This window comes from Apodemus sylvaticus, chromosome 10 (assembly GCF_947179515.1).
Source record: "Apodemus sylvaticus chromosome 10, mApoSyl1.1, whole genome shotgun sequence".
In the NCBI taxonomy this organism is placed as follows: domain Eukaryota; kingdom Metazoa; phylum Chordata; class Mammalia; order Rodentia; family Muridae; genus Apodemus; species Apodemus sylvaticus.
In genome coordinates this window covers 78,479,591-78,504,743 of record NC_067481.1, presented here as the reverse complement: position 1 = coordinate 78,504,743, position 25,153 = coordinate 78,479,591, and the positions used below count along the sequence as shown (strand labels likewise).

Sequence of the window (25,153 nt, the reverse complement as noted above, 5' to 3'; positions counted from 1 at the left end):
ATGTATGTCATTGAAAAAAAATTCAACGATACCACAAAAAGCCTTTGCATTGGGTTTTATTCACTTCGTTTTTACATCAGACCTCCTCCTTTCTCATTCTGTGTCAAGATCTGCCTTGTCATGTTAGGATGCTGCGTGCAATTTCCTTACCCATTGACTGGCATTTCTGTTGCCCCAGACAACAGCCATGTATTATAGACAGCATAACCATGCACTTCTTTCTTCAGTCCGTGTACTTCCTTAAGTAGCTATGCAAGTATTTCTTTAGGAGAGTTGGTAATGGAGTAGAGATGTTATGTTGAAAAATGTGCACTATTAAATTTAATAGCTACTACCAAATTGTCCTTGGGAAAGGCTGAGCCAATTTGTTTTCCCGCCCACAGATTATTTGCTTCTCCATATTCTCCCTGCACTTGATCCCATTTGTTTGCTTTGTTCTTTCCGTCTCCCAAGAACATGTCATCTTGTTCTTCTCTTGTTCTGATTAACAGAGTGGGAGCATCTCTCTTTGTGTTTATTAGAGAAAACATCTATCTTTTAACTGTGTGGGAGAGGTAATGTGGCATCACGCATGCTCAGAGGCTCAGAAGATAGGACTGGAGGGGGCAAGACTGAGCAGAGGAGAGAGGATGGGTCTTAATGTAGTACTATAAATCAAGAGGAGGTGTGAAGGTCTGATGTTGAAAACCTTTGACTTGCACCAACTCATGGAGGGGTGGATAGAAATTGGAATCAGGAGTTCACAACTTAGGGGAGATGGCCTCTTAAGAATCATTGTTCTGTGTTCATGGGATGGGTACTGTTTTCTAGTGAGTGAGAATGGAAGGAGAGAGTTGATAGAGGATGAGAAGAGTGTTCACAAAACTGTTACTGTTTCTTCTGTTTGAATCTTAAGCTGGTTTATATTGAATTACAAGAGATCAAGACATCCTGATGTTTCCCTTGCTATACTGTCCCTGATAATCATCATTTCATCTCTCGGAGGCCAAGTCCAAACAGACAGAATTCCCACTGCCCTGTCTGTGGGCAACAGTGTAAACGAGGACCATGTTGTAACAAGTCTGTCTCTATGTCACATGACTTTATGGAAGAAACTGGGATTCACTTAACATATATTAGGTGCTGGGTTGAATAAGAAATTTTCATAGACTACTTCATTTAAGATCTGTTTGGTAGCTATTCAGAGTTTTGTTCTACTGAAATGTCCCAGGTTCACACAGCTCTCAGGTGCCAAGTCCAGGAAGTCTACCTCTAATAGCTACGTCTTAGCTATTAGACCTTGTTTTATGGTTTGAACACCAAGTATTTGGGGTTCTACAAAAGCTCATGTCTTAGGGAGTTGGATCCTCAGCTAGTCATGCCAGCTATTTTATGTACATATGTGTGTGTGTGTGTGTGTGTATGTGCATGTGTGAATACATGCCACATGTATGTAGGTTCCCACAGAGGCCACAAAAAGGCATCAGATCCCCAGGATCTGGAGTTACAAGTTGTAAGCCACCCCATTTGGGTTCTAGGGACTGGACTCCGGTCCTCTGGAAGAGCAGGAAGTACTTTTAATGGTAAGACTCTCTCCCAGCCCCTAGTGGTGCTATTTTGGAAGGTTCTGGAATACTGGGGAGACAAAAAGTAGCTGGAAGAAGTAAATCACGGGAGTAGATCTTTGGGAGTATGTAGCCTCTCACCCCATTTTTGTCTACTTACTGTCTGCAAGAGATGGGTAACTTTATCTGCCACATAAGACTCTTGAAAACTTTTGCAATGCTCCAAATGGTTAGGAATTATAATTCAATTGTAAATACAATGAAAATAACAACAAAAGCCCTGAAGAAGGTTGTACATAGGTTTCCTTTCCTTTTCAGATGTAGACACTATAGGATTCTCCAACCCCAATCCTTTGTGCTTCATAGCAGAAGCATGTGACATACTCCCTAGTTATCCCTCTTGATTATGGGCTCCTCAATCCCTTGTCCTAGTGTTCCTTGAAATCTTCTGCATAACCTCTGTCTTAGTTAGGGTTGTACTTCTGTGAATAGACACCATGACCAAGGCAAGTCTTATAAAGGACAACATTTAATTGAGGCTGACTTACAGGTTCAGAGGTTCAGTCCATATCACCAAGGCAAGAACATGACAGCATCCAGGCAGGCATGATGCAGGAGGAGTTGAGAGTTCTACATCTTCTGAAGTCTGCTAGCAGAATACTGGCTTCCAGGCAGCTAAGAGTAGGGTCTTAAAGCCCACACCCACAGTGACACACTACTTCAACGAGGCCACACCTATTCCAACAAGGCCACACCCTCTAATAATTCCACTCCCTGGGCAGAGCATATACAAACCATTACAGCCTCCCACAGGGGTTAAAAAGAGTTCTTTGGGAGCCTAATGTCACATGGTTATACTACCATTTTGTAATGATTTCTTTTCATCTTTAATAATTTCAGGTGAATTACTTTCTTTGACCTTTGCTATATCAGTTTCCTCAAAATATAAAATGTAGATGATAGAGGTACTTCTATCAGGACTGTTGAGAGAAGAAATGCACGAGATGGAGAGCTAGTGTGTAATTACTGACTGGTAAATGATAGTCATCATGACAGGATTCCTTCTTTGATTCTTTCTATCCCTGTTGCAGTCACTCACAACCTTCCCCTTTAGGCTAGCAGAGAGGGGTAATAAGAGGTCATTTACACCTGCTTTTGGCTAACTCCGCATTTTTGCTAAGAACATAGAACATGGTTTTATGATATTTTTAAAACTGCTAATCACACTAGGGGAACAGCAGACAAGTGACAAATTACAAACTCTGGGAGGTTTCAGAAGCTTTTAGAATCTCACAGTTGTAATTCTCTACCATTAGAGAGAGTGAGATTTTGAAAGCTTTCATAGCCTCCTTTCTAGACAGCTTTGCAGGCCTTTCGATCACTGCTTTTATTGCTGCTGTGGTAGCCGGTGGTGGTGGGGGGGATCTTTAGTCCCCTGTTGCCTCTTGGTTGCTTTGTCCTTTTTGTATTTCTCAATCTGTGGCGGTTCTGCTTAACAGTTGAGGAGTAGAAATCAAGTCATGGCTTAAAAAAAAAAAAGGAGAGAGAGAGAGCTGCAGTTCAGTTCTCTATTCAAGGACTTCTAGATTTATGGAATTTATTTTATAAGCAGTGTGTATATATATCTTCTAGACCAATGTTCTCTAAGTCCAAAGTATTTGGACTTCAGTGGAAGTCTTACACAGGGTGGCACATTCTCACCTGCCCTGTCTTGCTATGTGACATAGATTTGTGCCCAAGATCAGACAGATACATAAATACAAAGCCATGGCTTACAACCACATTTCAGGGGTCTTTATTTTAACTGTAGATCTGAGAACATAAGATTGAGAAGCAGCATAGAGAAGTAATATTTGGAAATAGTGAAAATCTGATCTCAAAAAGGGCTGGCCTTAAATAAAAAACCAAAAAACAAGAACAACAAACCTTTTAAATGGTGTTTAATATGTGGTGTGTGTGTGTGTGTCTATAAACACACATATGTGTGTATATTTCTTGGGGTGGGGTCAGGGGGATATACCTGTAATGAGAAAGCCAGATGACAGCCTCAGCTCAGAGTCATCTTCGAGTCCACCATCCTCCTCTTTTGGAGACAGAGTCTTTCAATGGCCTGGAGATTACCAAGTAGATTAGACTATTGGCTAATGAGCCCCTGAGATCCTCCTGTCTCTACCTTTCAGTCCTGGGACTGTAAGCAAATGCCATTGCAAATGAATCTCTACACAGGTTGCTGGGGATAGAAGGTCCTTGCCCTTGGAAGGCAAGTATTTTCCAGACACTGACCTTTTGTTCCAGGTCTGGCTCATTTTCCCTCAACGGCTTCTTTGAAGGCAGGATCTTGTAATCATCTCTAATGTTTAAGTTTATTATACTATGTCAGAACATAATGAACAGTTCTTTCCACAATGTCAGAATGTACTGATTAGCAGATTCAGAAGATACATTGGTTTTGTTGGCTATAATTTGCCAAGGGCTCCTGAATTTCCATCATAGTCTGGTGGTTGCAAATTCTTTTGTTTGAATTTTAAATACCAATATTAACACTCAGATCACATATCATGGAATATATCACACAGCAAACACATCCACATATTTGTTACAGAATGGCTACAGGACAGTGAAAGGCCATGGAGATGGAGTGGACAACAGCAGCGGCAGTGACAGCATTCAAAGAATTCAAAAGGCTTTATTGGTGACAGAGGCAAAAGGCTGCTAGAAATATAAAGAACATTTCTGTAGAAATAAGATAATGAGCTCCTTGGGGGTCTGCTGGAGGCACAAGTTCAAGTCCTGCTACAGAATTGAGTTGAGCTACAGAAGGGGGTTGTGAGATCATGGAGGTCATAGAAATAGGACAGCACCAGGAATGATAAATGGACAGATGGACAGCAATCTAAGTAAGCTGTATCAACAATAGGGACCAAGCTGAGATCAAGGCCCTGGGACACTTGGGAGTTCTTTGCCTGTTGGTTGCCTATATAGTGGGCAGTCAGATGACTGTCGTTGCCATTCTAGTATTAAATGTCCTGTTGATGGGTTCTGGGTGAGTGTGTTGCCCATGTCTGGTGTGTTAAGTAAGTTCTCAAGCCTGTTTTTTGCTAATATGATTTTAATAATGTCCTTGTATTTATATGCACCTAATCTGCTTTGATGGATTTAGAGCACAGTACTTCATCCTTTAGTTGTTTACCAGTCTGGGACTCATGAATTGCACTGAACAACTTCTGCTGTTTACATACACCAATGGATATAGAATTAGCTTAGAAGACCTAATCAAATGCTCCTTGTAAAGTATAGTCTCTCAGGGCATGGTACAACCCCCAAAACACTGTTTTACACAATACAAAATAACTTAGAACAGGGCACAGTGTGATCTCAACATATACCTTTCACCAGGTGAAGTCAAAGCAGTGTATGCTCAGACACAATGAGAACTGTGACGCAAGTCTAGGCTGGGTGGCAATAGCAAATGCTGTTCTGGTAATAGGGTATTTTTCTTTGCTCATGATTCTTAGATTCCTTTTCTTGGCTCTAGAGGCCAAATATTGGCAAAGTATGGTAAGAGTGTTTGGGAAAATGTTTCTTCTTTTCCCTTCTATTACTGTAACTTTCTCTGCAAAGCCAACCCAAACGTCATTTTTCAAAGCAGGCTTGGTTTTTCAATAGGTCAGAGGATTCTCAGAGCAAGGTATCGCTATAGGTAAAATTTCTTATACTTCTACATTTTGTTCCAGCACATGAAAACAGGTAATATCTTTAGTTGCTACTCTGTAAATGACAAAGGGTTTATAAGGATGAATAAGTAGGTGCTAAGATGGTAGGTCAATTGGTAGAGTGCTCAAATAGCAAGCACAAGGCCCTGGGCTCAGTCTCCATTACCACATAAAGCTGACATTGAGATCCATTCTTAGAATCTCAACTCTTAGGAGGCAGGAGGAAATTCAGGTAGCCTTCACCTGCACAGTGAGTTCAAGGCCAGCCTGAAAGCAATGAAATCCTTCCTTAAAGCAAAATCAGTCAATCAAATAAAGAACAACAAAATTAGTAAGTTATGGCTACTTTAGCCATAACTTTGTCTACACTTTGGGGGTGTAGACAGGCTTATGTATCATCCACTGTGTTTTTTTATTTTGTTGTTGTTTTTCTGGAAAGAGTGTAAACAGATACACTGGGGGCTCCAAGGAAGCAAGAAGTGGATTCTATCTGGGAAAGGGGATCTAAAGTCTAGGATGATTGCCAGAGGCCAGCTCCATCATCTATGTAACTGAGGAAAGCAGTGAGGTATGATGCCATAACTCAGATTGGGGCCAAAAGCTGTTGACTTCTGACTGCTTAACTCCTGCTGATAGCAGCAAGGGATTAAGAAAAGAAACTTGGGCTCTTTTCTCTTTGACTCAGGGTCCTCTCTCTGGCCTGACAAGAGGCTCAGAGTTCATTAACTCTTTGTGAGCCAGAGAAAAAAAGAAAAGCGAAGAGAAGAGAATAGAAGAGAAGAAAAGAAAGGAAAGGAAAGGAAAAGAAAAGAAAAGAGAAAAGGAAAGGAAAGGAAAGGAAAGAAAAAAGAAAAGGGAAGAAGAGTCAAATATAAATATATACACTGGGTGAAGCAGAAAGGGCTGCACTAAACCTTTATTATTGCTTCCATCTTTTTATAGCTTTTTAGACAAAAACTTCTGTATATAAGAAACAAATTAAAAGGGTACACAAAATGGGAGTTACAGAAGGATGTTGACAGTAAGTTCAAAACAGTGAGTGTTTCATTCTGTAAGCTCATTATAAGTTCAAAGCATCAGTTTCTCATGGCCTCGCTTTATCATAGTGTACACCTGTGGCTTCGTCCTTGGATCTGGCCTAGAATGAATGTTTTTCCTTGATCACAAATCTGTTTCAAGCCTATTTGTCTTCTTAGTGTAATTTATGAAAGCTCATTGTATTCTTTATTATGCAGTCTTTACTTACTAGTCTATGAGGAGAGAGCATATTTTGTTCTTGACTCTTCATTACATCTTTCTGGCAAAACAACTTAAACTTTCTTCCTAAGACTTTCTCCTTAAACTTTCTTCCTAAAATTATGTGAATTAAATCAGGGATTCTATAAGGTCACTAATTCATCTAAACAGCATTAACTCATGAAAGTTCATATTCATGTTGATCTGCAGGAAATTTGCTTAATAGGGTGGACCATCATGAAGGAAGTAACCACACCAGGTTATAAGCAGTGAGGGTCTCCCAGTGTCCACTCACACCAAACCACATGAATGAGAAGTATGGAAATGACAAATCTGAGAAAGTTCATCAGTAGCAAGAAGCAATCCTGGGATGAAGTCTTCGTGGCCGAGCCTCTTCAGAGTGTAACCATTGCAACTGAGCAAGATGGTGGGCCGCCTCCAGGGAGTTCACTTGCTCACTGCAGGTTTTCCTGTGTGATGTCTTCCAGATGACTTAACCTAACTCCTTATGGATAGATACCTTAATTCTGAATGATTTCATTGATAGGAAAGGAGTATAGGATGGGAGTCTAGTATGGACAAAGATAGGCAAACACAGTAGGATAGGAAATAGGTAGGGATAGTTTAGTAATCTAACCTGCTGAAGACAAAAGTCTAGGAAAGGGCTAGGTTTGTTTGCTTATTTACTTGTTTACTTTTTATTCCAACCACAGTTTCCTCTTTTTCCAGCCACATGCCTCTCCCCATCTTCACTCCTCTTCCCTTTCTGTTCAGAAAAGGGGAGGCCTCTCATGGATAGCCAGCCCTAACATATCATGTTGCAGTAGACTAGGTGCATCTTCTTCTATGGACGCTAGACGAGGCAACACACAATAAGAGAAAGGGTCCTATAGGCAAGCAACAGAGTCAGAGACAGCTTCTGTTCCTGCAGGTAGGAGTCCTGCATGAAGACCAAACTACACAACTTTAGCTATGTGCAGAGGGCCTAGGTCTTTCCCATGCATGCTGTCTGTTTGGTGGTTCAGTTTCTGTGGGGCCCTATGGACCCAGATTAGTTGATTCTGTAGGCTTTCTTGTGGTGTTCTTGACTCCTCTAACTTCCATAATCCTTCTTTCCCATCTTCCACAGGATGCCTCAAATTTCACTTAATGTCTAGCTGTGGGTCTCTGCATCTGTTTCCATCAGTTGCTGGGCGAAGCCTCTCTGATGACAGTTTTGCTAGTCTGTTGTCTTCAAGTAAAACAGAATATCATTAGCAGTGTTAGGGGGTTGGGTTTCCTTTCATGGTGTGGGTCTCAGTCTGGACCAGTCATTAGTTGGCCACTCTCTAAATTTTTGTTCCATCTTTACTCTTGCACATCTTGTAGGCAGAACAAATTGTAGGTTAAAGGTTTTGTGACTGGGTTGGTGTCTTTATCCCTCAATTGGAAGTCTTGCCTCCTCATAGGAGATGGCTGGTTTGGGCTCCATTTCCCCATTTCTAGGAGTCTTAGCTAGGGTTACCTTCATAGATTCCTGGAAATTTTCATTGCTCTTGGTTTCTAGCTCATCTCAGAGATGCCCCTACCCCATTCTAGTTGTTTCTTCCAATACTCTCTCCTTTGTCCCTTCTGTTGCCATTTCTACCTATACCCTTGTCTCCATCTAGTTCCATGCCCTCCCCACCACACCCTAACCTCATCCACCTACCTACATTGTCTATTCCATTTCAAGAGCTAGGTTCTTAAGTAGACTTAAATCATAGGCCAAACTATTTAGTTTATTTACTAAGCACTAGGAACCATTTGTGTTTTCAGAATAGGGAATGACATTTTCAGTTGTGTCTTAATGAAAAATTTTCTTGAAAAGTGTGGAGGGTTTATTAGACAGGACCAAAACTGGAGGCAAGCAGGCTATGTTGTCAGCACCTACAATGCTTGAAGTAAGAGAACAGCTGGGTTAGAATGGTGGTAGCATTGTTGGTAGAGAGGGAGGGGGTCAAAGTCATTTAGGAGTCTGAATTCAATGCATGTCTGGTGATCAAAACAAGACTGCAGGCTAACTAATTCTCTATACCTAGAACACAAAATTAATGGGAAATGTTAACTAGTAAAGGAACCCACATGGAGAAGAATGCAATTTGGTAGAGCCTGAATTTAAAGTGTTTCTGAACAATGTCTGATTGTCAGCTGTGTGTCAGGCGTGATTCAGTTTTGGGGCAGGGATGTGTACCTTTAATTATTGGCTCCTCTTTCTGACCAAAATAATTACTCACAGGGTAAATGCTGAGCATGAGCTTGCTGGAATGCCAGTCCTTTCTTGGATATTATATCCTAAGGGGTAGTTCAAAGTCGGAGATGTAAATTTGGAAGTCGGTGCTAATAAACGACATTTATCAAGTACTTATTATAGGCCAGATCTGGGTTGAGGACTTTGATCCATTATTTCATTGTAAGGCATTGTCTAGATCCACAGGGAAGAGCTAGTTATTCTGTCCATTATATAGACAAAATGAGTTTGGAAAGGCTAAGAAATTTGCTAGAGTTTGAAGCATAGGCCTTTTTTGATTCTTTGAACCAGGACAATTTAAATATTTTATTGTATTGCAAGTGATAGGTGTGGGGACTAAGTGAAATTCCTGTTGGGTCAGGTCACCTACAGGTGTTGTGAGATGATAGCTAGATGAAGAGAGGAAAAAGGAAAACTCTCTCTCTCCCTCTTTCACTTTAAGGGAATAACATTTGGGAGAGGAGAAAAACTGGCCAAGGAAACAAAGAGGAAGTTGCAAAAAGTCGGGTGGACTCCGGAGAGCAGAAGATCAGAGGCACTGTTACTGAACTTGTGGGTCACAACCTCTGTCCCAACAAGTCAGGGTCAGTTCTTCCACCCTTCCTCATAAGCCAATTTCAAGTGCTAAATTAATAACAAGAAGCAAAAAAAAAGATTTATTAAGTGAGGCCACATTAGAAGAGGGACAGGGAGATCTGTGCCTCCTCCTTTCCCTAGTCTATCTTCAGGGTCCTAAAGTGATGGTTTAACCCCAGAAGTATGCACAACTAAGTCTAGGTATGGTCACATGCCCATCATTGTCTCAAATCCTAGACAATTGTGTAAGGTCATCTGTCAAGTTGTAAGTCTTTCTCCAGAAGACAAGTCTTCCTCTGGAGACTCCTAGGGCTTCAGACATTTCTTCTCCAGGCAGGAGATTCCTGGGGGTGGAGTAGGGAGTAAAGTTTCTTGGGATGTGCTGTTTCACTAGTCTGATAGCCAAAGAGAGGGGCCTATTTTGAAATGCTCAATCAGTTGTTACCTATTAGAGTTATTCTATTGCTGGATATTGTGGCAAAGAACTTTAGAATTTATTCCTCTTATCCAACTACATCTACCTGTTAGCCTTGTCTCTTCCTCTGTCCAACACCTTTCCAGCCTTGGGCAGCCAGACTATACTCTTAACTTCTATGCAATCAGATTTTTAGCTTCCACACATAAACAGAAACACATGACATTTGATTTGTGTGTGTCTGTCTGTATGTTTTCACTTAATAAATGTCTTCTTAACTCAATCATGTTACAAATGAAAGAAATTTTTTATATTTAAAGATATTTTTAATTCAGTGTGTGTTTACTTGTGTGTGTGTGTGTGTGTTTGTGTGAAGTGTGTGCTTGAAGAAACCAGAAAAGTATTTATCTCCTGGAACTGAAGTTACAAGCAATTATGAACCTTTCAGGTGCTGGGAACCAAACTTGGGACCTCTGGAAGAACAGCAAATGTTCTTAAGCACTGAGCCATCTCCATTTTCAGTTTTCTGCTTATGAACATGCTGGTTGGCTCTGTTTCTTGGCTATTATGGGAATGGAGATAAGTCTTTGAAACACTGATTGTGTTTTCTTTGGGTATATATTCAATCAAATCCTTGGATCACATGCTAGTTCTATTTTTAGTCTTTAAGGAATCTATATCATTTTCTATAATAGATGCAGATTTCCAGATGCTTCCAGCGGTATATAAGAATTCTTTCCCCTTGAGTTCTCAACAGCTCTCCCCCCCTCCCATCTCTGATTCTAGCTGGAGTGAGGCAAGATTTCATGGAGGTCTGGATCTGTGTTTCCTTGATTAGTGATGAACATTTTCCCATACTCATGGAAATGTGTAGTTACTCCTTTAAGAAGTGAAAACATAGGTCATTGTAGTTTTGCAATATACAAATTGCATTTGTAAGTTGAGTCCATTTTATTTTAAATACCAATCCATAATCATATAATAGTAGGATGAAGTTTTCTCCCATTTCTCTGTTGTACAGATGTTTAGTTTGGTGGGTTTTGTCTTTTTGTTGTTGTGTTTGTTTGTTTGTTTGCTTGCTTTTGCTTTTCTGACATACACACCGAGGGCCAAAACAACTTTATCCTAAATTATTCCCCCTGTTTTTTCTTCTAGTTATTTCATATCTTACATTTTAATCTTTGGTATAATGCAAGTTGGTTTTTGTTTACAGTAAGAGATAGGTAGGATAGGCTCTTATGAAAATCATATTGTAAAATTCTAGTGAATATTTTCCTTGGAGATGGGGTGCACTATTCAACCCACTACCATTTCCGTCTTGCAGAATTAATTTACTAGCAGGTTCTGGGAATCTCTTGTTCTGAAGTACCTACATGGAGCACAGGGCCTTCAGGATCTAAGGGTCTGAGAACAGATCACATACAAAGCAGCAGTCTTGGTGGGTCCAACTGTACAAACTGACAAGATGACTCCTCTATGGTATGGTTGAGGGAGGAATTTTCCATTATAGATGTGAGAGAGGACAGTCAGAGGTATCTGGAATCAATCAGAGCAGGGAGAGAAAGAAGTAGACTGGACATGGCCAGAAGACTAGATCAGTCCATGAGAGAAGCGGGAGCAGAGTAGAGAGATGGGGTTTGGGAAGAAAGAGACAGAGACAGACAGACAGACAGACAGACAGACAGACACACACACACACACACACACAGAGAGAGAGAGAGAGAGAGAGAGAGAGAGAGAGAGAGAGAGAGAGAGAGAAGCTGGGGAGGAAGCCTATGAACAGAAGAGAGTTTAGGGAACAGGAGTGAGTTTAGGGTAGGAGGGGTGGTGAGAAGGGTTTGGATGCTAGCATGGATTTTGAATGTGCAACAGGTACTTGTGATATGGAGAGAGCCTGGAGGCCAACATGTGTTTTGCTATATTAAGAGGATTCATAGATAGCCATTTTCCCTCCTGCCTTTTGGAATTTGGGGAAATGGAGTTTCCTTTGAACCTGACACTAGTCCCATCCCAGATGGCTGGCATGGTTATATTTCACAGGGAAGAAAGAAACCACTGGCCGGTACGCTGTTGCTGTTTCATGCCCAGCACTGTGGTCTTTAGAGTCTGTCCCCGGACTCTCACATTTTATGGAGGTGTGCGTGGGGAGGTTGTGTGTGTGTGTATGTGTGTGCTGTTTGCTATCACACCACAGAACTGGTGTTTGCAAAGTGTCTCTTGTGTTAGACCATTCCAATTTAAAACAGATTAGTTCTGATAACCAACTGACCCAGGCTGGCTTTCTGTGTGATGGCCTCAATTTCAGGTGGATCCATCATGGGATGATTACAGTACAATAGGATTTGGCAGAACAAAGGCAGGAGTTTTGAATTCTTACCTGCAATTTCCAGCTGTGGAACAGTCTAGCAGAAAGCAAACAGCAACAATAGCTCAGCCTTTATTGGATGAAAACATGCTGGCCTCTTGCTCTTGTGGGTTTTTTTTTTTTCTTTTCTTTTCTTTTTTTTATGCTCCCAGGAATTCAACAACCCAGTTTCTTCAAAGAACAAATAAGCTCTCTGGTACCAATTATCCTACAGAACCTTCTTTTGTCTCAAGTACTAGAAAGCTGGGGAGAAAAATCCAAGTGATTGAATCCAGTGATTATTAGGCTGAATATTTTAAGATTCAGTTTCCTCCTCTCTGTGCGTTTTGTGTATATGTGTGAGGTACATGCTTGTGAATACATGGATACAAGTATCTGTGCATTTATGTGTGTGTGTGTGTGTGGGGGTCAAAGCAGGATGGTGGCAGTCACCCTGTGGTTCCCCACCTTATTGGCTTGAGACAGGGTTCCTCACTGAACGGGAAGCCCACTGGTTCTGCCAGTGTCTTAGGTAGAGTTTTATTGCTACTGTCAAACACCATGACCATAAAGAAAGTTGGGGAGAAAAGATTTATTTGACTTACATTTCCAGATCACAATCCATCATTGGAGGAAGTTCAGACAGGGCTAGAAACCAGAGGCAGGAACTGATGCAGAGGCCATGGAGAGGTGCCACTTTCTGGCTTGCTCAGCCTGCTGTCTCATAGAACCTAGGACTGCCATCCCAGAGATGGCACCACCCACCATGGGCTAGGACTTCTACCCATTGATCACTAAGTGAGAAAATGCCTTACAGCTGGATCTCATGGAGGCATTTCCTCAGCTAAGGCTCTTTCCTCTCTGATGACTCTAGCTTGTGTCAAGTTGATATACAAAACAAGCCAGTACCAGGCTGGCTAGTTGGACAGCTAGCTCTCAGATCTGCTTGTCTCTCTTCCCTTTCTGCAATCCTAGGGTTACAGCAGTGTCCTGGAGATTTGAAGGCAGGTTCTCATGCGAACAGAGCAAGCCTTTTAACCCACCCCGTTATCTCACCAACTGTTTCTTATGTGCTGTTTTTATTATAGGTTCTTATTGTAAATACACCGGGTTCTTGGATACCTTTTCTGTGCTCTGGCTTCTAGCACTGCTTTTACTTTCTGGTCTCCCTGATGGTCTCTTCTGTTTTTTGTTTGGTTTCTCTTTTGCCTCCCCAGCCCACGCCACCAATCCGGATATTTGTCAGGATTTCCCCGTTGCTCATGGGATATACATTCTGATGACTTAAACTGTTTGCTGGGAACTGACAATTCCCAAAGAGTACAGTATCTATGGCTGTACTCTTCTTACCAACTTGATTCAGATTCAAATAGATCAGCTAATTAATGGCACATACAGTGTGTGTGTGTGTGTGTGTGTCCCACTGGTATAGTAAACACAGCACCTCTGACTGTGGCTCATAACCTGTCTCCCTCAGGAAACCTACCCATTCTTCCCTCTTTACTGTCTTTGGGAATAGTTAAGTAGTAATCTTGTGTCTTTGGTGTGAACTTAGAGATAATGAAGGCTCTTATTTCTCTGCAGACCTCATTTAATGTCTATATTTTGTTGTTCTCATCCCCTGTCAAACATTTCTGTAATCTGTCCCTTACCCTTACTCTCTACCAGCCCTGGACTTCAGACCCCAAATCAAATGAGTTTCCTATTGTTATGAAATATAATGTGGCGAGGGGTACATAGTGGGCCCATGCCAAGGTGTCCTCCTGAGAAGTTATGTCATGTAAGAGACCTAGTATAAATTTTATTTGGGGGAAGAGAGGAGTGTGAGGAGTAGAGGCAGACAGACAGGAGCAGAGCCATGAGGGGGGAGAAGTGGGTTGGGGGCGTGGGGGTCAGAGACGGACCGAAAAGGGGAGGGAGAGGCTGGCTGTGGAAAGAAAGAGAGAGAGAGGGAGAGGGAGAGAGAGAGAGAGAGAGAGAGAGAGAGAGAGAGAGAGAGAGAGAGAGAGAGAGAGATGGGAGATGGGAGATGGGAGATAGAGTGGCTGGTCCTTTTACACACAACCTATACCTGGCAGCAGGTAAAGATGGCAAGTGATAAAACTCCTGTGGCTGTTAACAGCCTGAGAGCCCAGTGGAAGCTTATCATGCTAAAATAAATTCCGTCACAGCTAGGTAATCTCTGGCTATTCCTATCTCCAGTGTTCCATCTTCACAGTTGTTTGTACGTTGGCAATTTATGTAGCGCATAAATTATCTATATCTCTCTATATATTTGCACATATATAATATACATATATATAATTTACAAATATATATAGTATACGTGTGTGTATGTGTGTCTGTGTGTGTGTGTGTGTGTGTGCACGTGCATGTGATTTGTAGTACCAGGGAAATGTTAGTGATCCCCCAAAAAACTGCATGGTCTTTATCCTATTCAAGCTAGCTTGGGCCCCTCCAATGCACTGCTGTCACCCAGGATGGTTTTCATAATGGGGAACCCCGAATATCTATGGGGGCGATGCTTTATAGTAAGCAGCAAGCATCGGGTAAGTGTGCAAGCTTCTGATTGGAAAGCTACTGTGGCCCTTAACATAATTAGCTGGTGCTAGGAGTCATTTCATAAACTTAATTTCTGCTCCCCCTGCATTGGTGGCAGGGGCTAGGCTTGTAACCTGGGGGTGTAGGTCTGTTGGGGGAATAACGTGGAGACAGTGGTCTTATTGAGGGTGTAACTTGAAGATGCTGGTCTTGTTGGGATTAGCCTAGAGACTGGAGCTAGGCTCAGGTTTTGTTGGGGGCAACTTGGAAACTCATGCTAGGTACCAGCCTGTTAGTTTGCTAGAGGAGTTCTAACTTATGTCAGGTTCTCTAAAATGGAATCTAAACTTAAAAGATCTAGCCTTGCCCAGACATACTACACACAGTGTAATCCGTGAGAAAGAAAACAGGATACAAAATCAAATCCATGAGGAGAAAATGATACAATCAAAATACACGGTAAGCACACGATGGAGGAGTCCACTACTAGAAAAACAAGGTGTGATGTATTGCAGCTAACACTTTTCTCCAAGTAGGAAGCCTGTATTCTAAAATAACAACAAAAGGAATAGTGCAGTAGGTAATCCCATGACAACCATCTGCTATCAAGAGAATTGCCTTTGCTGTGTGCTTATGCAGTTGGTGATACAGTAGGTTGACAGCAGCAGCAGCAGCATGGACAGTGACATGCCAAGACATATTAGGTGATGGAATCTTTTGACTTCATAATGACTCATGGTACCGTTGTTGGGTATGAAGGTCATCATTTACCGAAATGTTGCTATGTTATTGTTTAAGACTGATTGTTTTAAATACATTATATGGTAAATGCCCAGAGGTCTAGAGTATAGCTAATAGAGTACAGCTAATAATAAGTTCTCAACAAATACTTATTAACTGAATGACTGGTAGTTTTTCTTGCTGGATAAGAATCTTGAATGCACTGCTGGGGCTTCTAGAAAAACCAGAGCTGACTTTGTCGAGATGGCTTAGTAGGTAAAAGCTCTTGCCAGCAAGTCAGACAACCTGAGCTGGATCCTCAGGACCAACATGATGAAAGGAGAGAGCTGAGTTCCACATGTCCTCTGATCTTCACGTGCACCTGGGTTCTCAAGCAAGCAGGTTCGCGCGCGCATATGTGTGTGTGTGTGTGTGTGTGTGTATGCGCCCAAGCCTACCCCTCTTCCTCCCATGCACACACACTAAATAAGATGTGATTTTTTAAAAAAATCTTAGGGTTTGGAGAGATGACCTAATGATTAAGCCCATTTGCTACACTTGCAGAGGATCCAGGTTTAGTTCCCAGCACACACATTCATTCGGGAGCTCAAAACTGCCTAGGACTCCAGTTCTAGAGGATCCGACCCCTTCTTCTGGACTCTGTGGGATCCAGAAACAGATGTGCACATCTTATATGCAGGCATTCATACATGCACATAAGATAAAATTAAATTTGTTTTAAAGTTGTAATAATTTTGAACAAAGGAGACAGAGAGACAGAGGCAGACAGAGAGAGAGAGAGAGAGAGACAGAGACAGAGACAGAGAGATATCAGAGCCTAATGCTTGTTCTCTGGGTCACTTTCCACCTACGTTCTGTCCCTGTGGCATCATGCTAGAGAGCAGAAAAGAGCCACATAAAAGCAAATTTGCATAAATCACTTATATGAAGAGAAAGATGATGTTACAGAATTAAATACATTATGTGACTGAGCAGGTGGCTTCAGATACCTATTTCAGGAGGTGCTTCTAATTCTCTCACAGGAAGCCTAACATTTTCCTGTCTTTACCTTCACAGCATCACCACACAATACTCCGAAGGGGGGGTCTTCGAAGAAGGGAGCTAGATCACATCAGGTAAAAGATCTGAGAAGAATTGGAAGCATTTGGCTTTGGATTTAAAAAAAATTCCTAGTAGAAGTTTTCACTGATGTTCTTGGGAGAATAGAATATTGCTAAATGGCAAAATGCATAGTAACTATTATGAGGAGCGGTCAAAGACTTGCTAGTGTGTACTCTCGGCAGAAGCACTATTGATTGTTACTTTGGCATGCACAGCACAGATGTTTTGAAAGCAAGAAGAAAAATATTTACGGATACATACAAAAACATCATGTGTCCCTTGTGTGAAGCCCAGCGTTATGGATGTGACTTCTTCGGTGCTAACATCTGCTTCTGCCATTGCTCTTGTACTTTTGAGGGTTTTTTTTTTGTTTTTTGTTTTTTTGTTTGTTTGTTTTCTCTAGAAACTGAAGTCAGCCATGGAAAGACATCCACAGGCCTAGGGAAAGCCCAAAGGCTTTGGGCAGTGCCCAGCAAAGAGATTTGACAGAGGAAAACACAGCTCATAACATGGTTCTTAGTTTTTTGTCATTTGACTTCTGAGTGCAATAGCCTAACGTTCCTGCTGTGTAAGACTTGGACGATCTAGGGATATGGGCAGAACACTCTGGGCTTTTAGGGGGAAAATTAATCCTGATATAGAGCTCTGGGCTTGTTTTGACTTGGAGACACACCGGGCAGAATAGCGTGAGATGTAATAACATTGTGGGTGATTAGAAGGCATTCTTAGGATGGGATGTGTTCCAAGGTACCTTCTGGAAATGACAGTATTCCACAGCAAGGGGGTCAATCACCTTGCCTGTGTCTTGGCAGATCAATCACAGACAGACCAACACCTTGATCATTGCCTGCTGTGTGGGGTTTGTGCTGATGGTGCTATTGTTTCTGGCCTTTCTCCTTCGAGGTAAGGTGGGCAGGGCCAGATGTAACTGGCCTGCAGGGATGGGTGTTTGCGGGTGGACTGCAGAGCTGCGGTGACTCCAGAGGTGTCCCGGCAGGAGGGTATTTCTGTTTCCCCCTCTTTCCTTTATCTCCTAAAGATATCACCTAAAGATATCACCTAAAGATATCACCGTCCTCACAGGAACTGTGGGGGTAACAGGTAAGTTCATCACCACCAAATGTCTTTGTGTATAGTTTTCCTGGTAAGGCTGACACTTGGATGATGAAAAATGAGACCAGGAGGGTACTCATTGATAAGACACAGGTGCCATACATGAGTTGGGCCTAATTTGTTCTGTCTTTGTGACTGCCTTGTGTAGAAGGGCCTGTTTTTAACCCCTCCCTTTTCCTTTCTTCTTCTACTTCCCTCTGTCCCCCAAGGCAGGGTTTCTCTGTGTAGCCCTGGCTGTCCTAGAACTCACTTTGTGGATCAAGCTTGACTCAAACTCAGAAAATCCACCTACCTGCCTCTGCCTCCTCAGTGCTGGGATTAAAAGCGTGTGTCACTATGCCTGGATACTCACTATTTAAAATTATTTGCTTGTTCGTTTATCTGTCTATATATGTATGCATGCATGCATGTATCTATCTATCTATCTATCTATCTATCTATCTATCTATCTATCATCTAGCTATATGTGTGTGAGTATTTTGCCTGCATATATGTCTGCATACCACATGTGTGCCTGGTGTCCATGGAAACCAGAGAAAGGCATAAGATCTGTAACTAGAGTTATAGACAGTTATGATCTATTATGTGGGTGCTAGCAACTGAACCTGGATCCACCAGAAGAACATCCTGTGTTCCTAACCACTGAGCAATCTCTCCTGCTCTGTTACTCCTTTCTTACAGCTAGAAATATCTCTGGATCCCTGTCTTATATTTTCAAGGAGTGTCACAGGAGAAAACCTTTGAATAGTCTTGCTCTTACATGTGCCTTTCAAGCTGGCTTGCTTAGGGACCGCAGATGGCCCCAAGGAGAGAGAATCCTGGGAAATGGTTTGCCAACGTGTTCATGTGTCCACATCTTTTCAGGGAACAGGGTCTAAAGTTTTTATGAAATTCTGAAGTTGGATTATGATTTACACTTTGCCGGCCTCAAAACACAAACAGAAAAACTATAACCACTGCAAAATGGAGCTATAAAATAAGCATTAAGGTTTTCATATAAAACACAGGCACAGGGCAGGTACCTGCTACTGCTATAAAACAGAGGGAAATTGATGCTTTACGGCAGTCAGCCATAAGATGAGCGTATTCTCTATAGAGCCTGTCCTTGGAGAGTGCTGTAAACACTATCTAGAACTTCCTAGGCTTGCTGTTAGCACTTATGTGAAGTCATAGATGCTGATTTGGATGCTTCTGGGTACAGATCACAGAAAGTGCTTTAAAGTCCAAATGTGCCGGGGAGGGAGGTAAGTGAATGAGTAAAGTGCTTGTCACTTAAGCAGGAAGACCTGCATTCCAGCCTCAGAACCCACACATTGTGGCATTTGCTGTAATCCCAGTGTCAGGGAGGTAGGGACTGGTGGCAAATCTCCAGGGCTTTCCAGGCAGCCAGCCTAGCTCATTGACAAGTTCTAGGCCAGTAAGAGATTCCTTCTCAAAGAACGAGGTAGGAAGAACCTGAGGAACAACAGCCGGAACTGACTTCTGGCTTCTCCATGCTTATACATAGGTGTGCACAGGGACCTGCATACACACAGAAGCCAGCACAAGTATGAACAGTCACAGACATGCATGCATATACACACACAGGGAAATAACTTGAATCTGTGTTACTAAGTAACTCCAAGCATTGTTCAGCCTGCATCAGAGAAACTTCTTCTTGTAGCAAATGGTAAATAACAAAGAGACCCACATTTGGACAATGTGCAGAGAGTGAGAGACTTTGGAGTACTCAGCCTTAAATGGGATTTTATCAAACCCCTCCCCTCAGAGCTCAGGGATCTATTTGGAAGGAAAGGTTGTAAGAGCCAGAGGTAGTGGGTGACTCCAAGACACAATAGACCTAATGCACTCTGAAATCACAGAGACCATGACGGAATGCACAAAGCCTGCACACTGCATGCTCAAGGCCTAGAGATTCAAGCTGCACAAAAATCCCAGGAATGAGAGGGATTAGCAGTAGGCGCTAAGTCCGACTCCTAACCCAGAGGCTATTGCAATTGATACATGCTAGGAAAATCTGCTTTCTCCAATAGAGTGTCACTGGATATAGCACTCTAAGGCAGGCCCCATGCCTGGGAATAGTCGGCCAACACAAACAAGTGTTTTGCTTATTTGTTTGTTTGTTTGTTTGTGTGTATGAGTGAGTGTGTGTGTGTGTGTGTATGTGTGTGTGTGTATGTATGTGTACTCTTCATTTTGTTTTATTTTTTTGTCTTATTGCTTAGTGATTTTCTTTTTGTTTGTTTGTTTTTTTTTTAATTTTTTTTTTTTTTCTTTTGAGACAGGGTTTCCCTGTGTAGCCCTGGCTGTCCTGGAGCTCACTCTGTAGACCAGGCTGGCCTCGAACTTAGAAATCTGCCTGCCTCTGCCTTCCAGATTGCTGGGATTGATTTTCTTTTTTAAGTGTTTTGATTTTCATTTTTGTTGTTGTTTTCCATGTTTTTTTTTAAACAGATGGGAAGAAGGAGGAAGAGAGAGGGGGAAAAAAGACAGAGAACATGAATCTGGGTGGGTGGTGGGCAGGGAAAATCTGGTGGGATTTGGGGGAGAGAAAGAAAATGATCAAATATGTTTTGAATAAAAATTTTTGAATAAAAATGTATTAAAAATGTAACAGCTTTATACTATACCTTTACTATACTTTATACTATAACCTATAACACAGAAGCAGCTTTGACATGACCGGGTTGGATTGTGAGCCAGAAGCAGCAAATATCAAAAGGGGAAAGAGAGGCTGTCCTTGCCAATCATCTACTTAATGTGTCAGGGGGTGGGGGCTTCTTGCAGTTCACAAACAGCTCTGCTCACATCAAGGTCTTGTCTTTTTAGGGAAAGTCACAGAAGCCAATTGTTTGCCGAGACACAAGAGGTAATTCATCTTGCATGGCTGATTGTTATTATGTTGATTATACAGCCTGTTACACATGATTAGATACTACTCAGTGGTTTAATGACTTGTGCTTGTGTTCTGATTAAACACCGGGTTGGAGAGACATGGCATTAGAGGCAGAAAAAGCAGTGGAGAGTTAACTCACATTAACCTCTGTCTCAGTTAATGCTGAGTGTGTGTCCAAAGTAGAAGGAAGGGAAGCAGGAAGTATTAGTGGAAGTATAGCATGCCAGAAAAAAGACGGTGCATGCCATTGCATTCTACACTGAAAGCTGGTTCAGCACTGAGTGGCTTATTTTAAAAGCACATTGTTTGTGTGGAGTCACTGAGAAAAGCAATATGGAAATTAAGGCATTTTGCAATATTATTCCTGGGATTTGCTTCCTTTGCCCCATAGACCAGCATGTCTCATGGTCTGCTCTGATTTTGTAAGAGTCTATGAAGAATGTCTGGAATTAGATTTTGAATATCTATTCTGCTTATATCTTTTAGGGGAAAGAAATGAGAGAACTTGGTAAAAGTCTCTGCAATAATTAATTGCATCAACACCACCATCATTTATTAACAATGACCCAATATTATGTGAGGAATCTTAGGCCCTACCAAGTGACTTTCTGAGTTCAAAGCTGGGGGATATCTTGGATTTAGATTATAATTTCATACTTTTTAAAGCACGTGGTAACCTCTTTTATTGTAAAAGTTTAGCAAAGCCCTCTATGCTTTGTAGCCTCAGTTTCCCCACCTGTAGAATAGGAGGCTTGGGCGGGATAAGGTCTGAGTCTTGTGTGCTCAGCCTGTGTTAGTGGTGCGATAACTGAGCAGGTCCAGTGATCTTGTTTTTTCTGTTTTTGTGTGTGTGTGTGTGTGTGTGTGTGTGTTTAATCTGCCTTCTTTTCATTTCACAGGCCAGACAGCACTGAAGATAGTAAGAGCGTGCTCAGTGACATGACACACAGGAGGGATGATGAAGATGGGATCTTCACTCTCTGACTTACTCGCCACCTTTACTTAGGTTCAAGGATAGGGGATGGTACTTGAATTGTCAAAATGGGACATTATAATTTTCTTTTAAAGTCTCACTCTGTTTATTGAAGCTGTGGATCCTGTCTCATATCTTCCCGCATGAAGGTGCTTTAGAGACACATCTTCCCTGCCTAGTGCTTTAGTCATCTCAGTAGTTGTATGGCTAGATGACTTTTCACAGTGGGCTTGAACACTGTCTGTGACATTGGACAATGTCTGTGTCATTTCCACAGACTTGGGAATTCCTTCAGTCTCACAGCAGTAGAGGGAGTTGGAAAAAGCCTTTAATCCCAGCACTTGGGAGGCAGAGGCAGGTGGATTTCTGAGGTCAAGGCCAGCCTGGTCTACAGAGTGAGTTCCAGGACAGCCAGGGCTACACAGAGAAACACTGTCTCGAAAAACAAAAAACAAACAAAAACTAGCCAATGCAGTGGGGGGGGGGGGGGGGGGGATCAATTTTCATTCAGTATCTGCTTTGTTGGTAGTAGCTGAACTCCATTTACACAGAAGTTGTTAACCTGTCTGTCTTCTTCTTGGTATCTAAGCTGCCTTTTGTTCTTTTGTTATGATATTAACTTCTCTTCATATTTGAGTGTCTTTAAAATTAATCACAGCGCCATCTGAACTCTTGCCAGAGAGTTTGGGTTTTGGAAGCAGCCAGGTACCCATCGGAGCAAGGGTGCCAATGACAAGGATTGTTTACAAATGAAACACTTAAGCTATCCAAATTCCTCTAAATGTAATTCATTTTACTGGCAGCGCAGGAAGAACACATTTATTTTAAAACTTTAATAAATTACTAGCATGATGAATCCTGGGAGAGAAAGAGGAGCAAACAGCTGTTGAATAAATGAATATAAGAAAACATGTCTGAGCAAGGATACTCTGACTGGCTATGGTGGGAAGCTATTTAGATCTGAAAGACATTCTTAGACTATCCTCATGCTCAGAGTAACAGTATCATTAAAGGAATAAGCCTCCAATCTTACAGCTAACTCACTTTTGCATTTCTACTCCAAATAGTACCCTTAAGAGGCAAATAGAGACTGTGAGACATATCTGGTAAAAGGAGCTTGCTGTCAAGCTTGATGACTTTAAGTTTAATCTCTAGGATCCCCATAGTAGAAGGAGAGGTCCTATTCTTACCAGTTGTCCACTCGTGTGCCATAGCACGTACCATTCCATATTATATACATGTACATACACACATAATGAAATAAAACATATAGACACAAAAAGGCAAATGAAATTGTCCTCGTGGTACAGCCTACAGATATATTACCCAGTTAGTTGACAAGTTGACATGTGTGATTCAATTGGGAAGAACCCACTCCCATCTCTCCCGTGTATATAGAGCAGCCCAGTTCATCCTATTGTGTAGGGTTATGGGGTCAAGGGAAGCATATGTAGTCTGAGGTGCCAGTCGGAGCTCGCTCGGTTCCCAGAGCCTGTAAGGAGGCTGGGGCCATCTGGTTCTTAGGCTTTTGGGCACTCAGGTAAATCTGGGAGCCTTGGAAGAGCTGAGAATGGATTTGGGGCCAAGGGATGGATCTGGCCTGGATGAGGGGGAGGGGACTCCTTGGCTTGATGGGTAGTAAGCCTGAGCTTGGTGATGGCCATGGCTGGGAATGCAGAGAGGTCTTCTACTGGATATTAGATGGCTGCTCTATAGGCAAAGACTATCTCTATGGCTCCCCATGGCAGATCCCAATGAAAAGAGGCAGTCCATAGTTTTAAGGCATTTATTGTCATGGTGGAAAGTGGGTGAGTAAAATCATACCCTACTTCTCAGGGTAGGCCTAAGGTTAAATACCTTTTGCAGAGTGGAGTGTCTGAGAAGGAAAACTTATTGGCTATATCCTCCAGGCCTTTAGGTACCTCATTAAAATGGAGATCTGTCTTGAGCTTCTGTGACCACAGGTTACATCCTCTGCTTGTGGAGGGACTTGGGGTATGGCCCTTATGTGACTGATGGCCACAAATTTATGGAGGGCTATGGCTAGTGACAGGGGCCTGGTGTCTGGGAACAGGCAAAATGCCTACCATCCTTCAAGGTCTCCAGGATTTTAAGACTTAGTTCAACCAGGAACCAGGCTTCTTTTCAAGATCCCACACTACTGTATAGAGCAGGAGGGATAGGAACTATTAGCTACAGAGCAATGGTTACTTCTCTTTTGTTTTACTCATTTTAAGGCTAGTTTAAACTGCTAAAGTCTTGCCATTCAGAAACTAAGGTGTAGCATAGGCCTAAAGTCATGTTCAGGAATTCAGTGTTGTCACTTGGAAAGTAGAGGTTGACCAGATGACTTAATAGGCAATCAGTTTTAGTACCATGTGGAATCCTTCTTTCCATCTTAGCTCCCACTCTCACTCCCTGTCTATCTTCTAAAATCACTCCCACCAGCAGTTACTAACTTACGTGTGACTAGAAGGAAGACAGGAGGAAAGTTCTAAACAGTATTTAATTTTGCTCAGTGATTATGGTCAATCATTCTCCAATATTGTTCTTAAGATTCCTGGGTCAGACTGAGCCATATTTCCATGTACAACCATTGCATTTTACATGTAGTTATGACCTCCAGGAGTGTTGACTCTAGTAACCCCCAACCTTAGAAGAATTCTGTAGTCAAGTGAAGAGTTTTAAAAATAGGAATCTCTGGCTTCCAGTCCTATACAGATTCTTTTGTGGTTAGTCCAGGTTATGAGTTGAACATCTGAATATTTTTTAAGGACCCAAAAGGAGTGCAACTATAGCTATTACCAGAATTTTGGAGTGATCCCCCTAGAGTTGCTATATGTTGCTGGGAAAACTGGGGTCTCTTGAGTTCTTACTCTACTTAATAAAAGAATTTTTTAAAATGGACTCAAAAGGAAGCATGAAGACAATTTCATTGCATTTTTTTTTAATAAGAAAAACTTACTGGACCTGTTGACACATTCTTCAATCCCTAACATGAGCAGGCAAAAGCAGGTGGGACTCTCTGAGGTGGAGGCTGGCTTGGTCTATATTGTGAGTTCAGGAAAGCCAGAACTATATAATGAGAGTTTGTCTCAAAACAAACTAACAAACAAGCAAACAAGCAAGCAAAGAAACTCCCAAACTCTAAAGCAGGACAATTGTAAATCTCCATGGCTACCTGTAGGAAGGAGATAGTGAGGATGAAGCAGCAAAGCAAAGACATGACCTTTGAGTTAGGCCTGCATGCAAGCAGGCCGTGTAACGGGCAAACAGCTCCATGGGGAGATGCGCTTTAAGAGAGAGAAGCCATTATCCTAACTGGACCACCTTGTCTGACCTCAGTGGAATAGAAGGCACCTAGCCCTGCAGTGACTGTTGTGCCAGGGTGGGATGATACCAGGGAGGGCCTCCCCCTTCTCAGAGGAGATGGGAAGAGGGGAAAGGGGGAGGGGCTGGGCGTGTGTGTAGGAGGGACCACCAGGAGGACAGGAGGATGGGTTGCAATGAAGATGTATGCAATGGAGTGAATAAGTAAACAAATAATGAAAAAAGAAACAAAAGAAAGAAAGTGGTGGGGTAGGGAAGAAAGCAAAAGAAAGAAACCTAAAGCAGTAGGGAAATGGTGCTAAGGACAGAGACAGACAAGAAGGGAATGTTATGCTTTTGGAATAATTCAGATAACTGAACA

General features: G+C 42.0%; 1 protein-coding gene across 1 annotated transcript in view; it reads left to right on the top strand.

Moving 5' to 3' along the window:
* Nucleotides 1-21,576, top strand: part of LOC127694737 (T-cell immunoglobulin and mucin domain-containing protein 4-like) — a 37,350-nt gene extending 15,774 nt beyond the window's left edge. Inside the window, exons 6-9 of the mRNA XM_052196382.1 lie at nucleotides 16,436-16,494; nucleotides 17,293-17,383; nucleotides 20,423-20,462; nucleotides 21,389-21,576. Coding sequence (XP_052052342.1) covers nucleotides 16,436-16,494; nucleotides 17,293-17,383; nucleotides 20,423-20,462; nucleotides 21,389-21,473 — 275 coding nt within the window. The 3' untranslated portion in view covers nucleotides 21,474-21,576. The remainder of the gene's footprint in view (nucleotides 1-16,435; nucleotides 16,495-17,292; nucleotides 17,384-20,422; nucleotides 20,463-21,388) is intronic.
* The last annotated feature ends 3,577 nt before the right edge of the window (nucleotides 21,577-25,153 follow it).